Genomic DNA, 16395 nt, shown 5'->3' with positions numbered 1-16395 from the left:
GGAGAAGAAAAAAAAATTTTTCCCCTTTTTTTTTTTGATTGTTAAATTTTATTTTTAATTGTGGGAAAAAAAAAAAAAAAAAAAAAAAAAAAAAAAGTCTTCCTGGTTGACAAATTTCACACAAACTTTACAGTTGAGAAGTTGCTTGTGTAATTCGGCAGCATCTGGCTCACCTCTGCAGCAGGCACGCCCACGCATAGCTGGTCCACAGCAGGGGTTTTCTTCCCAGGGTATACCTGCAGCGAGCAGACAATACAATGAATCAACCAACCAGCCAGAGAAGAGGCGGGAGGCGGCGGACAGTGGGGAGCAGACTGCGAGGGAGACAGAACAGTGGATGGCATGAGAGAGTACAGCGCGATAGACCATAGCAGCAGCAAGAAAAAAAAAAAAAAAGAAAAAGGCGAGGGGGAGAAGAAGAGGGTGGCAGAAAAAGGGAAAGAGAGATTGTGAAAGTCAAGGAAACACATTTTAAATACAATGGATCACTTGGAAAACTATGAAGAAGCCAGATGGGGGGAAAGGCTTTCCAAATACATTTGAAAAACACGTGCAGAACGGAAAAGTTGAATTTTTCTCTTTTTTTTTTTCCTTTTAAATTAGTGTTTGCGGTGACGGAGCCTGTGAAGGTAATCTGCCTCGACTTTGAGGAGCACTTTATCAGCCTCAATAACCTTCAACGCTCACAAGCTGGAAGTATTTTATTAATGGGTACTTTCTTCAAACACATCTAGTGTTCTCAGCGCGACAGACTGGAAACCAAACTGAGCAAAATAAATAAACAAAACAACATACCCTAAAAAACAGAGATGTTCTGACCAGCTTGTATGAAAATGAATAAAGGAAGTGATTTAAAAAGCTTTTTTTTAATTTTTTTTTTTTTTTTAAAGTTGGCAGCACAAGTTTACGTGCAAATTTTCAAATAAATTCCTAGATTTCATATTGAACTATGTTGCATTTCACCCTTTGGGATTAGAACTCACTAAAATCACCTGGTAGCAAGTAAAGATCTTGAAGTGGCCTATTCAAAACCCCTGACTTGAGTCAAATTTAAATGACAAACCTCTTAAAAAAAAAAAAAAAGAAGGGTCAGTCATGCTGGAAATCCTCCAATGCGACTGAATTACAACAATTCTGTAGAAAAGACTGGGCCAAAATGCCTCCAGAGTGTAAATTACGGACTACTCAGACATTGAAACACCACCATGGATCTGCATCATAGTTATCAGGATGCTTCTCTTTTAAAGTCAATTAGGGCAGGGCATGTGAAGTGCTCCTTTTTTTTTTTTTGGTTAGGATGCTCAAAGAATCTGAAGCAGGATCCCTAAGTTGCCAAAGGCACATTGTCGTCACAGGCATGAGTGAAAATTAATGAGTCATCTCACACAAAGTACAGCTTTGTTAAACCTGTCTAATTATGGATCCGTCGCTTCTCTCTCATTTACCTTTAAAACATTTTGAACGCAGCCATTTCATTCCGACTCTTTGTAGTCCGAATGAAAGATGGCTGGGATTTTTCAGGTCAATCTGAAAGACTTCACACAAAAACATCCACGGCTCGAGACCAGCCTCATTAAGCTGCTCCATATCAATGTGCCTAATCAGACTATATCTACCTAATAAAAACAACAACAACAAAAAAACAGTATGGGCAATGGATTGCAATAACACTGACTTGGAATTAGAATTGCTGAATTGTATTCAACATAATAATATAATTAGTGCATGACACAGTGTTCTTTTCCAAGAAAATTCTTCTATGCTCAATCCAAAGTTTTATTTTGCTGCAGGTGGTTAGATGAGAAAGTCTTGCTGACAATGATATAACATGAAAAAGAATTGAAATCTACAACAAAGACTGTGTCCTTCAGAGCTATGAAGAATGATTGCTTTGTGTACCAGCTCTTTTTTTTCTTTTTCATTTAAGGTGGAGCGATGGAATGTCAACCAAAAATCCATAAGAAAACTCAGTTAGCATTTGGTAAATTAACAAGGAGAGTTTGGAAACTCAAACACAGCAAATGTGACTTTTACACCAAAAAACAAACAAAAGATGTGCATAGGTGTGCACATCTAGTTGAATTACTTCTATTTTGAAGCACCTTTATATTTAAATCCAGTATTCAGACATCTTTGTTAGGAGATGCTAACGTGTCACGTCTTGGCTTGACAATATTTTTGAGAGCGAAACTCTTGTCAACAGCTCTCCTTGGGTTTCTCTTTCAAATGTTTTATTTTCTTTAAAAAAAAGACGTGTTTCTTCAAAACAAATAATGACTTCATTTAGTCATTTAGATGGATGAACATACAGGCAGATGGTTGGAAGTAAAAATTCAATACTCATCTTTTATTTTTCTTTAAAAAGTTTAAGTGAAAAATTTAAAAAAATAAATAAAATAAATAATAATAATAAATTCAGCTGGATAGCAAATACCTACTTCTCCATCTTTGCAAACACCCAGGAGAAAGAGAGGTAACATTTTAGTGATCATTCAATAAAGATCTCGTTGCCAGCTCGTGTCTGATTTGTGCCACTAAAAGTCCAAGGGCAAACATTATCGCATTAGCTGAGCTGAAGCACGCCAAGGTGCCACTCATCCTCTAAGCTCAAACATCTGTCACAGGTCTCCCGAAAACTTCCCCGTCAACTTAATGAGCGTCTGGAACGCTCAATTGACAGCGGCATCCCAATAACGGGCTCTCAGACCGACACGCATCCATTAGAGTCTTAACCGGTGACAGTCGAGGTGCTAATGCTAAGTGGAAGCTAGCAGATGGGGGGGGGGGGAACTCTGATGTCTGGAGGAGCAGGAAAAAGGAGATGGAAGGAAGGAGGGTGAATCGGGAATCCGACACATGACTGATGTGCTGTCGATCGCTTCAGAGGCATGCTTGGATTTATGACGGGGTGTAGCCTGTGGTGTGTGGCCACCGAAGCCGTGCGCTCATTGATCAATTTGTTATCTAATCCCCCCACCCCCACCACCACCTCTCAAATGGATGGGCCACAGCTGTTGTGGGAGTCAATGAGGGCACTGCATGAAGAATCCTGATGCCTTCTGCCAACGAACTGCTGTTTTTCTACAGTGACGGAAAATGTGTCATTTCAGACGCAGACTGTCACTGGAGAAGGTGTACGAGCGCTGCCTACGCCTCATCAGAAACCGAAGTTTTGTGAAGTCATTCGTTGTACCGATGAGGCGTTATTCTCCAAAAAGTTACATAAATCCTGTCTGAAGAGGAACAACTATGCAAGCTTCTCTTTTTTTTTTTCACCTTGAGAGATGATTTGTAATACATTTCCTCTCCAACTGTTTCAGCCAGCACTTGTTCAGTAATTATCCCTGAGAGCGCGGCGCCAACTGTGCGAGCGAGCAATACGCGAAAGATTAAGTACGGTGAGACCGAGGAGACCAAGGGAGCAGAGACGTGAAGGAAAGGTGGTAAGGAGGGAAAGGCTCTCAGATCAGCCAACTGTTGGCGTCAGCAGTGCAACTGAGGCTGCTGTGGTGACACTTCCTGCTGCCACACGGCCTGCGGGGAGGGAACATCTGCCAGTGGAGCAAACATTAATCCTGCCGCCTCAGAGACGCACAAATACTGTGATGAACTAAAGGCCAGAGAACCAACACCGAAACAAAACCAGTCTAATGTCAACCTCTCTGTCATCCTTGGACTTTGCTTTTTTCTTCAGTGGCAGTCTAGTTTTCTGACATTCTTTTAAGTAATAATTCTTACATAGGAATCATATCGCCATAATAAAGAGTTGAAAAACTAAAAAACTGTGCTGACTCAAGACACAACCTTTAAACAGTCATTGGTACGTCAAAACCACAACCTCACTGCTTCACTATACATGGGTCTGCTTCTATTGTTATTGAAGAAGTGGACACTAGAGTCTGTAAGAACCATGTGAAGAGAGGAAGCAGGAAGTGCCTCAAACAAATGGATGGTTATCATCTATGTATTCAGATTTAAAAACAAGACAGTTTCACGGACATAAAATGGTGTTCCAGCTCCAACAATATGTATTCCAAACTGTTGTTACCGTGTTTCCCCGAAAGTAAGACAGTGTCTTACTTTCTTTTTATCCCCAAAAGCCCCACTATGTCTTACTTTCGGGGTATGTCTTATATTGGAAAAAAAATTGTCGAATGTCGAATGAACATATGGAGAGGGGGACGGCGCGTTGACGTATGGAGAGGGGGACGGCACAGGCGTGGGCAGGAGGCGGCGCGCAGCTAGATGAGAGGTGTTTCCCCGAAAAGTAAGACATATGTCTTACTTTCGGGGTACGGCTTATATTAGCCGACCCCCCTGAAACTCCCGATACGTCTTACAATCGGGGGTGTCTTACTATCGGGGAAACACGGTAGCTAAAAACATGATTACTAAACCAGATGATCAACTGGAGGGATGGAGCATCTCTTAGATTCTGTCAGTCCTTGTTGAATTTCTTCAAGAAACGATGACCTACAGTATCAAACTCAGTCTCGTATTTTCATTTCTTTTGGAGAAATGACCAGTTTTTGTAATGCTACTGCAGGCTTATATTTACTTCAACTATTGGGTGACTGCTTTCTTTGTCAATGATGTATTTATAAATCAGGAGATGTTTTGGTGTCCTACTCCTGAGCTACACATTTGAAGAATGAATTGCTTTTGAATAACTGCAACCTCTACCAAGGCTTTACCTACAGGACGCCAATTAATCTCTGGGGATTTGAACGCGGAAAGCTGAACTTTATGTCACGTTCATCTGGTTAACTCATTGGTGAGAGGTGTGTGTAACTGAGAAGACTAGATGCTGAAACTAACCTTAAAAAAACACTTCAACAAGGTATTGGGTTAAGGGAACAGCCATTGCAAATGTGGTTTTTTTCCCCACTTCTAATAAATGTGTTTGCTTTTTTTTTTTTTACTTGAACTGTACATAATATATGAGACATGTTAAGAAAAGTCAGCCACATACTGTATAGCACCATCCATGATTATTAACACAACTACGAGTTTTCACCCAGACTGTGCTTAGGGAGATACGGTGACCTGAAGATGTCACTCCTTGCCAGTGAGGGGAAGTTCATCTCCTTTCTGAGAGCTGGCTCATTTAAAACAGCTCGAAATTTTAACTATTGGCAAATTATTGGCAAAATATGCTATTGGCATACTGGCAAATACGAATGTTTTGCATTCCGTCTTTAATATGAAGGTCTTATGCTTACCTGATTTAATTTTAGGCATTTGTTGTGTTACGAAAGCAGACATTCGTATATTTTTGCGTAGTATTTAAATCAAGCTTTCAGTTTTTATTTAACAATAAAATACATGAACACAGAAAACAAATGTACAAACATGCAGAAATAGATTTTCTGTGTTACTTCTGCTTCATGTTCCTTTGTGTTCCCCATTTTTTAAAAGTAGGTAATAAAAATAGGCCTGATCTTACTCCATATTTATACCCTAAGGAATCAAAGACACATAGGTTACGTACTAGACATATTTTTGATCATCTTAAAAAAGTAAACTCCAAATGAAAAAATATGCTATTTATTCATTATTACCTGTCAGGGATGCTAGTAGTTGTTAGAAAGTGTTATTACTTAAGACTGTATTTTTCAACTCAGTAAATAGAAAAAATAAATAAATAAAAATTTTCACTACTGCTATAAAAGACAAATTGAAACCTTTTCACACATCTTCACCAGAGGTGAAGATAAATGAGGAGGTTGCTGTGTGTGAAATGCATCTCAAAAATGTAAAATACATGTTTTTTGATGTAAAATATATTAAAAAAAATATTGAATGAGGATCCTCAAGGGAAAACACAAAGTACCTTGCTGATGTTTGATTGGAAAGAGAGAAAAAAAAAAAAAAAAAAAAAGGACTCAAAAAAAATTTTTTATTTTTTTTTATGGCATTCATGATGAAATGTTACCACACACAAAACTGCCACATTTCAAGAAAAGATGGGCAGCTGGGGATCATCTGAAGGCAGTGTGTTCCTGCACTAATTAGCATCCTGTGGCTCTCGCATTGAAAACGGACGATGCCAAAGTGCATTCAAATTGTGTGACTGTGCCTTGTTGTCCAAACCAGCCTGCAAATCTTTTTCTATGACTTATTATAGAAAAGACTGAATAACACAGACTAAAAAAGAAATCAAGGTCGAATACCTTTGTGAGGTCACTGATCCTCAACAGGTCGTTCACAGCTCTGCCTTCGTACACTCTCTTGCGTTCCCGGGCAACGTCGACGTCCTCCGCCTCCTCTGTAGCCGACTGCTTTGGTGTTACAAGCCTGATTGGACAAAAAAAAAAAAAAAAAAAGTTGAGGGCTGCGATTATTTCTGCTTATCAATATTAAAATAAACCTAATAAATTGGCTCGGTCAAAGTTCAAACCCTGTGAAAACAATTCCTACAATTTTCATGAGCTGCAGAGGGTTAGTTTCCATGGAAACATTAATTTGAAAAAAAAAAAAAAAACCTCACACCCACAAACCCAAATGCAGTCGCAGAACGAATAAACAGATATTGCTATTTGGATAGCAAAGATTTGTAGTTTGCTTGTGGAACAAACGTGCAAAACACTTTTATTTTTTAATCAGTTTAATGGAAGGGCTTGTAATTTATTTAACACAATTAATCACATTTTAATCAAAAATTACATAAAATAGACGACATTTTCAATCCAAAACCCATTTTAGATGCATTAATTTATTGAATACTAAATTACTACTTATAATTTACTACTCAGTAAATTAATGTGTTCTTCATTCACTCATCAGATTGGTGCTGAACAACCCATAGTGCTAATATTCCTATTCAGCTTTCGAGTGTTTCAGGAAAACCTGATCATTCATGTAGCGTCTTTGAAAAGAACGGTTTTTCAGAAATATGAACTATGGACGCTGATGTTATCGTTGTGCTCGCCACAACATGCTTGCATTCAGATAATATTTAAGGCTTGGCTAGCTTCAGTGATAGGCAAACTCCTTACTGGACAACTTGCACATAACATTAATCTTTTCCACTGTCCCATCAGATCTGTATTTCAAAGCAAAAATTAATCCCAGTGGGACAAGATAAGTGGCCTTGTCTTCAGTCGCTGGTGTCCGCCGAGGCGTAAAGTTTTGAATAAAATTGCTACTGTTTGGCTCAAACGCAGCAGACATTATTTACATTTCTTGATGACAAAATGTCGTGCCTTTGTTTTTAAGTAGCAAACTTAAAAACAAACACCCCAACAATGTTCAGTGTTACCGCAATGACACTGAACATTTTGTCACTGTGCTACCTTTTTCAGTTAGGTAGCTACGTTTGAGCTACTTAAGTGAAAAACAGCCAAACTTATTTCAAAGCTCTCATAAATAAAGCATCCATTTTTATCTGGGCAGAGTAACCAAGGGGGCTGGTTAAATAAGAAATTTCTCTTCACATCTTAATTGTTGTCTGATATTACTGTACCTAGGGGAAGGGGGATGCCATTAAAAAGGTTGCTAAGAGTCACCTGGGTTTGCAGAAGAACTTGTACTGGATCAGAATGGTGGTGATGAACATCACAGCTCCTTGAATGGACATGGCGAGGAGATTTTTTCCCACCATATCCCAGCTCAGTGGATTCTTAAAACGATCTTCCCCTAAAACAAAGGATATATGAGGACAGCGATGAGATTCATGGGTCATTTTAGGTCCATGTCTAGATCTTGTCAGAAAGTTTTTTTCAGGTAAAAATGGTCTGAAGTAAAAAAGAAAACTGCTACGTTTTCATTTCACAGACAGCCAAATTATGGCGTGTCTTCAGTAAATTTATCCGTGACGTATTATTGAAGCCAGCAGTTTAAGAAGCCATTTAAGCTCTAGACAGAATAGCCAAAATTAAAAAGAAAAAAAAAAAAAGTAATTTGAGAAAATTGTTGACATCCTGTATTTGTTTTGTATAAGTGAGGGTCTTTAATGGATGAACACGTAAGTAAAGCGGTGACAGCCCTCGACACAAACTTTCTCCCTCCTTCCAGCCTGATGCGGCGGGGCAAGGGAAGCGGCGGGAGGAGCGAAATGAGAGACAAGAAAACGAAAGCGCTTTCAGTCTCATTCTCTAGTAAATAGCCCCTCTTCACACCAGCCCTTTTAAGTTGTGATTGCTTTTCTCTCTCTGGTCTCCGCCACCACTGCAAATTATTCCTCAGACTGCTATTTCCTGCTCCATCTCTCGACAGATAAGACTCCTCTTCCTCTTTCATGTGCCTCTTTGCCTCTTGACAGCCCCCTCGACCCCAGATCCACCTCCGCAGCCACCGTGCCACTTGTCTCCCTTCCTCCCGTCTAAATTTAACTCAAATGCAGAGAAGAGCTTTAGTAGAGGTTTGGGAGCTGTGTTACCGGTCAGACATTTCCCCCCCCCCCTGGAGAGCTAGCTATTTGAAAGAAATAGTATGGTGTCACTTTAAAATGAGGACTGTGGTTGAATTGAGTGTTTCTCTGGGAAGGGCTGAGAATGATTTGTGGGTATGTGTACTACTTTAGTGTTACTTGGAGTTGTGACCACAAGTAGACCCAAGGCATGCTGGGTTTTTTTTTTTCTTTTATGCCCGAATATTCTTATGTTTAAGGTGTTACACGGTTGGTCACATGGCATACGCCATTCTCAAATTATAAGGCGAGCTGCAATTTGAACAACTACTGTTTTCGAACCAGTTCATGGTTCCCCCATATTTATCAAACTAGACCTCTGGTATGCTCAAAATATAGTCAGAATCGGGGAGGGGAGGTGAGTGGAAGGACCCCACCGAGTCATTCTGAGTAACTGCAGATTTGTTCAAACTGATTTTTAAGTGTTAGTCCTCAATGAGTTTGAGTTTGTTTATCTGAGCAACATCCCCTCAAAAATCAAAACCTTCAACATTAGTATTAACAGTACGAATATGGTTAGTAGTTTTTCTGTAAAATTGAATCTATTTGTATCATTTTTTTTACCTTTCTTTGTAAATAAATCAATCCATTGTTAGTTTAGTAGAACGCAAGAACTGTTTCTGTACATTTAATAAATGGAACCCAGGTATTTGTCAAAAGAAAAAAAAAAAAAAGAGAAACACACCCTTCAAAAATGAATGGGTAAATATTCTTTCTAAATTTTTTTCCCCAATCTGTTCTTCTCTCCCTGTAGCTTTAAGCAGCCCTCTCCGATCTCAGCATGTATGTTTTACTGTTCTCACCAACCTGTTCAGTGTTTGTTTGTTAGCGTTCATCTGTTCTCCTTTCAGCCAAACTGTTCAAGATAACTCACACTCTAGTTTGTGTCAAGTTTCCTCCCACAGACAGAGAGTGCATTCTCTTTCTGAGTACTTTCTTCCTCCTCTTTGTTGTGCCGTTTAAATGAATTTGAATTTGACAAAAAATATTCACGTGTTAGGATGCTTTTAAGTCATCGGGGCAATGTTCTGGTGTATGAAGAAGCATTATTTCATTGCGTATATCAACAAAAATGCACAAAACCAACTGATTCAGATTTTACAAAAACAAAAGTTCATTCTGCTTTGCAAGAAAGAAAGGATAAAAAGTTGGTTGATTTCCTGAAAAGCAGTGACGGCATTTAAGCTTTTGAAATTGTAGTTTTTGTCACAAGCAGTCAGTCTCCTGTGCAGTGTGTAAGAGGAAGAGTGCTTTTTCGTAAATCCTACCACTGGATGCCAACTTAATAATAGTTCCTAATAGCCTGAGAACTTAATTGTACTTACCAAAATTGATGAAAAGTGTTGCAGTCGCCTGGTTCTTGGCCATGTCAATAAGACCTCTGCCCAGACAGAAATGTGGGAATATCAGAAGCACCTGCTTCACTATGTCATTAATGCGCTTTATGTTCTGTTGAAGAAGAAAAAAACAAAAAAAACAAAGTGAAAACAAACCCATCAGAGGCGTGACGAACTTTCTAATATTTATTTGCTCTGGTAGGGTTTTTGTGTAGCCCAAGCACAATATGTTGAACATTAATCTTTAATCAGCAGGGCGAGAGGAGCCAGAACTTCGGAAGACGTCGCTGATAATTAACAAACACCCTGCACTCCATTCACACGCTGAGCACGGTTGTGTTGCAGAGCTCCAAATGGCGCGTTCAGAGAGCACAGCGCATCAAGTTTCATCTACCATACTTGACAGTGGGGAGCATACTGTGTGATCTGTGAAAAGGCCCACATACGGGAAAAAAACATGTACAAATAAATGGATGAGCTGAGGCTCAGGCAAACAGATGTTCGCCTTTTAAATCATAACTGAGGGGGAAAGGCAACATCCTGACCCAAGAGATGAGAACTCTGTTTATCTGCCTCTTTTTTTGGATTCTTTAGACAATGTGATAAACAAGACAGAAAACACCGAAAACAGAGCAAAACCGTATTGGCTCGCTGTTCAACAAGGAACAAATTAAAGGCATGTCTTACCTTGACAAAGTATTTTACTACTCCTCTACCAAACATATTTACCCCCATGGTGGAAATTATGTGGGATCCCAATAAAGGACAAAGCAGTAATGAGCTAAAATGACTTCAGAAAAATGAGCTTGTAACAACCTAAGTACAACACAGAGGAGAAACGGAGTTTGGAAAACAAAACGCAGAAAGAGCAAGGATAAACTATAAATACACCTGCCGTGGCTTGGTGTTCAAAACCAACTTCATGCATTATGCATCCTGCTTCATCGCAGTCTTCAAAGCTCACGCGTACGCAGCAGGAGACTAAAAATTCATCATTTCTGCTTTTGCCGGTGTAAAGATTAGGTACTGCAGGATGTTGTAAGTTGTGCCATAGTTTTCCAAGTAAAGTCCATTAATGTCCCATATTTCATTCATGGATGTGTGTGTGTGTGTGTGTCTGTTATTGCAAGGTGAAATTAGTTTGCATGACTGAGCTTTCAATATGCAGTTACCAAGATTGCATGGAGCCATAACAGGCCAAATGCCACAGTCAGACAGACTTTCACCAGTTATGTTTCTGGGTTAGGTGCCTGCTCTGTAAAGAAGCAGCTAATCTCAGCTGCTTGCCGTGTGCCAGGCAGGAAAAACGGCACAAAAGACAAATGTTTTGGTTGCAAGCGTCCTGGATTCATTAAGCTAGGCGATACTAACTTAAATTCTCTCTAGCTGTATGCCTCGGAAACATGAGACAGGACTTCATGGGTCCATCCCATTTTACAATTAAAACAAAGTATTATGTATTGTCCAGACATATAGTAACATTTTATAGCACAAACAAGTAACTATGTAACCCTCAGTTCTAATTAAATGTTAAACGTAACATAAAAGAAATTGGACTTTGCAATTTGACGCCTTGAAATTGTCCTTTGTCTCTTTAAGAAGCTCCTGCTCTTTCCGAAATTCCTCCTTTGGCATTTCATCGCAATGATGCTCCTCCATGATGCTATTTGGAACGCTTCTTAGGAACATTGGACTAAGAAGTAGAAACAGTCCCCAAAAGAATTGCAAGTCAATTTTAGTGGATATGTACACAATGCAGACAACTGCCAGCAAACAGCCAGATATTGTATTTGTTAATTAAGCTGAAAAGGAGTCTGTAGCCAATGTAACTAGCGAGTCTAAATAATAACATAGCTCAGGTGACTGAATGCATCTGTGACGCTACAGAAACATCAGTAGAACCGTTGATGTGTTGGGAGCCAACTCTGTGACCTTGTTACGTATTTATTTTCATGCACAGTGGGGAACTCAGATGTCACTGTTCAGGAACTGACTTTAAATCCAGGTGTGGATTTTCATGCTCAACTCTTTTCTACTTTTATCTGAAACGGCAAGGACAGATGATGACGCCACATCCAAGAAAAAAAATAAAAAATAAAATAAATGGTGGGGAAGGGGAGAGAGAAGTGCTGGAGATGAACAGAATGAAGTACAGTTCGCAAAACAATTTAAAATCACTCTGTTTGATGCTGATTTTATTATTATTTTTTTTTACTTTAAAATGATTTTACTATGCATATAATATGAGTGCATGCAAATTAATCAAAATGCAACCAAGTCTAATCATTTCACTTTGTGGAAAAATAAACACACGGATGCTTAAGATCAAACGTGGGCTTATGTAAGAACATCCGTCTCTCCTCTTACGAGTAGGTGGTCACTGGAGTAGACATGAGACCATGATGAAAAGCTCTCACCGATCATCATGTAAAAGCAAACCTTCAGATGTTGGGTTTAGCAATAATTTGTTGCCTTTCTCCTTCTACCTTAATGCATTTGGTGTACGGCGCTTTTTAATCTTCAAGCAGTCTTCCTTTGAAAAACTTATTATTTCAGAACACACAAGCAGCAGAGTTTGACTTGAAAAGAACTCCTTTTATTCATCCCTGTCAGAGCTTACGCAAGAAAGATGAATAAATATACAGAACCATAGTTTTATGTTTTGTATGAATTCAGATAAAATACATATGTTTTGCAGACATGTATATGGGCAAGGATAGCCTTCCACAATGCACACAAAAAAATAATAAAAGTTTAGTGTAATTACTTATTGTTTGGTCTACATTTAGACACAAATCAGATTTTTTTTTATTGCATCATTTTTGAAAAAAATACTAAAACCAATAAAATAGGCTCACACCAAAAAAAGATGGGACTCCTAATTTCTTTTGGCGTGGAAGCATCTTTTACAGCCTAAACTGGTGGTAATTTGTTGTTTCTGTTTTTCCTGCAAAACCTGCTAAAGCCGACTGAAGGGTGAAGGATGGTGTCTCCAGACTGAAATATTCAGAGCTTATGGAGGGTCACTTAACAATGACCCAATGTTTTTTCCTTTTCCCTCAGCTCTTTGAGATCATGGTAAAGTTGACTTGCATGCGAAGCTAAGCTTACTGACATACTGTGGTATTTTTTTTTCCCTCCAGGATGCCTTGTAATCCAGAGACTTCATTGTATCCTAAGCAGCTCTAGAACAAAACCAAGCCAAAAGAGGGTTGCTAAATAAACCACTGTGTCCCCCCATCACATCACCCTCTTCATGTCATTTTCCTGTATCAGGAATTTTACAGTACTGAGGAATTGTAGTCATTTTTCAACCATTCATCCAACCAGGAAGGGAAACCTATTCGCACATCACCAAGAATCTTTTCACCTGTTGCCACTGGTTACCACCAAATCCCCCCCCCCCATGAGATTTCTGTGTAAACTCTACCACATTCTAAAAGGATGTAGGATTATGAAACAAAATATCTCTTAATAAAACCACTTTTCACTGTTTCAAAGAGCTGGGAGGCAACCCACAATTTGTCCGTCTGTGTGTTTAGTCCCTTGCTGTTGGATGTAAACGTTTAAAGCACACATCCATGCTGGGATTTTCTGAACGCACCTTTATTCCTTACATTCTCCAGAGAGCTAGTAGAGAGATAGGAAAGTCAAGCAATTAATAAACAGCAATGACCTTGGGTGCAAAAGGCTGGGCTGACTTGGGAAAGGTTGCATGTGAAGCTACGCTTTCTGGCACACAGCGGACACGGGTGACGCAAAGCGGGACCTGGTTTCAGAATACAACAAAAGAAAGCATCTTCTCTTAGTTTGTCCCATCATTTGTAAAAGCAAATGATGGAATACTAGCAAATTTGTCCTCCTTTTTTTTTATGTTCGCTGCTGTAAATCCTTTTTGCTCGCGACGGTGGTAGAGCATGCACTCTGGTTTATCTGACCCAAATCACCGCTTGTGCTTATTTTCTCGACGCAGCTCCATTCATAACTATGGTTGATATTTTTGTGGAACTACTAAGGTTCTATCGCTTAGATTGTTCAGGGTAATATATGAACTCGTGGTTTCGAGTGCAATGCTAGAATGTGATGACGGACACTGCTGGGCAGTAAATGTAGAGTTTGATACAATCTGCTCAAGTTAAATTTGATGACACCCCCTTTACCTCCATCACAATATATATATATATAAAATCACAATGCCTGCCTGCGGTTATCTCCGAGTGGCACGTGGTGGAGATATTGACTCAGACACGGCTCGAGGCGTTAGGCGAGCCGAGGATTGATGTAGTCTACAGGGAGTCGGACAGTCCTAAGGGGTAGAAAATCTCCCAGTGGTTTTAAAACAAAAACTAGGGCAAAAGAGTGTGTGAAAGTGCTGCTCCGGTTCTTCACTCTGCTGTTTTCTTTCCCTCACATTTTTCACTGATAAAAAAAAAAAAAAAAAATGGAGCAATGCCCAAAGGGGATCAAGATCCTCCCTCTGCTTGAAGTCAGAAAACATCCTGGAGCCTGTAGCTTTACTTTTGAGCGACACTGTTTGACTAGCGCCACCGCCGAGGAGCCCAGAGATGATGAGACAAAGCTTTGTTGCTGGATTGAGCCATCATGTTGTAGGAGTACGTTTGTTCGTCGTCGTGTCATGCAAACCTATTCAAGCCACTTGAACTTTTCTGTACTTTTTTGCGCTACACCCACAAGCTTTAGCATATTTTTATTTTTTGGAGGGGGGAGGGGGGATTGTTTTTGATAAAGAATAATGGTAAAGTAGCGGGATGACACCTATTTATTTTCCCCTTTTCTCAAATAAACGGCTGAAAAGTCTTTTGTATTTGTTATTCATCCCCCATGAGTTAATACTTTGTAAAATAACCATTTGCTGTTTTTCCAGCTGCAATCATGTGGGTTATGTCTCTACCAACTACTCCCTAACCTCAAACCTCAGTTATCGACCTATATTCATCTCCATCAACCTTCCCATCAACTTTGTTGAGCCTTCTTGTCCCGATACCAGGAGAAACATCCCCGTTTTGCTGCCATCGCTATTTGACAAGAGCATCTTCATCCAGGTGTCTGCAGGGTTTTCCTACATGGCTTGTGGCACGCTATCTCTCAACAATAGCTTTCATAGTGCCAGTCTTCCTCAAAGTCCTATTTGTGGAGCGCGTCACTTATAGTTCTGCTGTCAACATATTCTTCCGCCTAAGTTGTGTATCTCTGCGTCCTCTGGGCAGCATCTTTGATTAATGCTACGCTTTCCCGTTTCTGTCAGTTCGCATGGTGGGCAGAGTCTTGGTAGGTCTGCAGCTGTGACATTTCACAGTGATGGATAGATCAGCGGTCAATGTGTTGTTCAAAACCTGGGATATTCTGTTCCTATTCAAACCTGCTTAAAACCTCTACGCAACTTCATCCTGGATTTCGCCGCAGTGTGTTTTGCTTTTCATGATGTTTGTCCCCTTCAGGCCTTTCAGAACAGCTGGATTTGTGTTGCAATTAAATGACACCCCAGTGAACATATGAAGGAAACTGGTTGCACTGGATTTTCTTTAAGACTATCAAAGTAGAATTTAGAGGACTGCGTGCCCTTTTTATTCCACATCAGACTTGCGTCTACATGTTGATCTGTTATAAAGTCCCAGTGGAAACCCTTCAAGATTTTGGTTGCAATGCGAAAAATGATAAAGTCCATTCCGAAGAGAAATCAAGTCTGAACTCTTGTTGAGGGTTTTAACATTCTCCGATTGCTGCTGACCCATCTGTTCTCCTAACAGTGAAAATCAAGTCTAATTAAAGGGATTATTGTCGCCGTCGAGTCTCACAGAAACACAGTCAGCATCCCCGGCGCTTCGAAGCAAGAGATGCAAGCTGTAAATCCGTCCCTTTACTCTGCCTGCGGGCAACATCCTGCCCATTAAGCCGGCACCTTTTATGAGTTACATGCCCCACTGACACTGTGTTAATAAATAATGAGAATGCAGACGGCAAAAATAGAGCCAAGTAAAAAATAAATGAGTAAAAATTGCCAATGAATGCTGGCAACAATAAAATCAATGCTGGAGAGACAAGAGACATCCCGAGCTGAGCCAGAGGAGACATCAAGTCACAGGGATCGGCGTCCGTGAAGGAGGAAGAAAAACCGTCGGGAAAGACGACATCCAGTGTCAGAGCGGAGCTGTGGAGGATGCTGGTACTCTTATGAAGCATCAGATGTATGAGGAGCTTGTCAGAGTTAAGTGTTATTGTGCGTGTTGATAAGGAATGCTAATCGTGCAACTACAGGTCTATCTGGATGTATTTGGTTCATAGAATGATAGGGAAAGAAAAGCAAATAAGTAGATAGTATCCATCCACTGATGAAAATATCATTTCTGTGTCAGAAACTACCAAGTTTTTCCATGGAAATTCCATTTAAATACAATCACAAATAAAAATGATTGACATTCGGGTTTTTCTCCTCTCACTCTGCGTTGCTTCCTCTCCGAAACCAAATCTCTGCATTTCTTATTTAGCTCCCTTTTGGTTTTTCTTTGTCTTTTATAAATCCTTTGAGACCAAGGCTGCCGCCATAATGAACAACTCGCTGAAAGATGGATGAGGGAACTTCTCTGAGGACCCTAATTCTCAGCGAACGATTAAAGTTTAAAAAGAATA

At 39.8% G+C, this 16395-nt stretch overlaps 1 protein-coding gene across 1 annotated transcript in view; it reads right to left on the bottom strand.

Annotated features, from left to right (window-relative positions):
- Window positions 1–16395, bottom strand: part of LOC106944166 (ATP-binding cassette sub-family A member 1) — a 194754-nt gene that overhangs the window by 38793 nt on the left and 139566 nt on the right. Inside the window, exons 40-43 of the mRNA XM_015027397.1 lie at window positions 9736–9859; window positions 7509–7638; window positions 6174–6297; window positions 174–236 (exon numbers count right to left, since the gene is read on the bottom strand). Of these exons, the coding sequence (XP_014882883.1) occupies window positions 174–236; window positions 6174–6297; window positions 7509–7638; window positions 9736–9859 (441 nt within the window). The remainder of the gene's footprint in view (window positions 1–173; window positions 237–6173; window positions 6298–7508; window positions 7639–9735; window positions 9860–16395) is intronic.

This window comes from Poecilia latipinna, unplaced genomic scaffold (assembly GCF_001443285.1).
Source record: "Poecilia latipinna isolate Pla-1442-1.1 unplaced genomic scaffold, P_latipinna-1.0 Scaffold102, whole genome shotgun sequence".
Taxonomy (NCBI): Eukaryota; Metazoa; Chordata; class Actinopteri; order Cyprinodontiformes; family Poeciliidae; genus Poecilia; species Poecilia latipinna.
The sequence above is the reverse complement of the archived record's forward strand: the minus strand, read 5'-3'. Positions and strand labels throughout refer to the sequence as shown.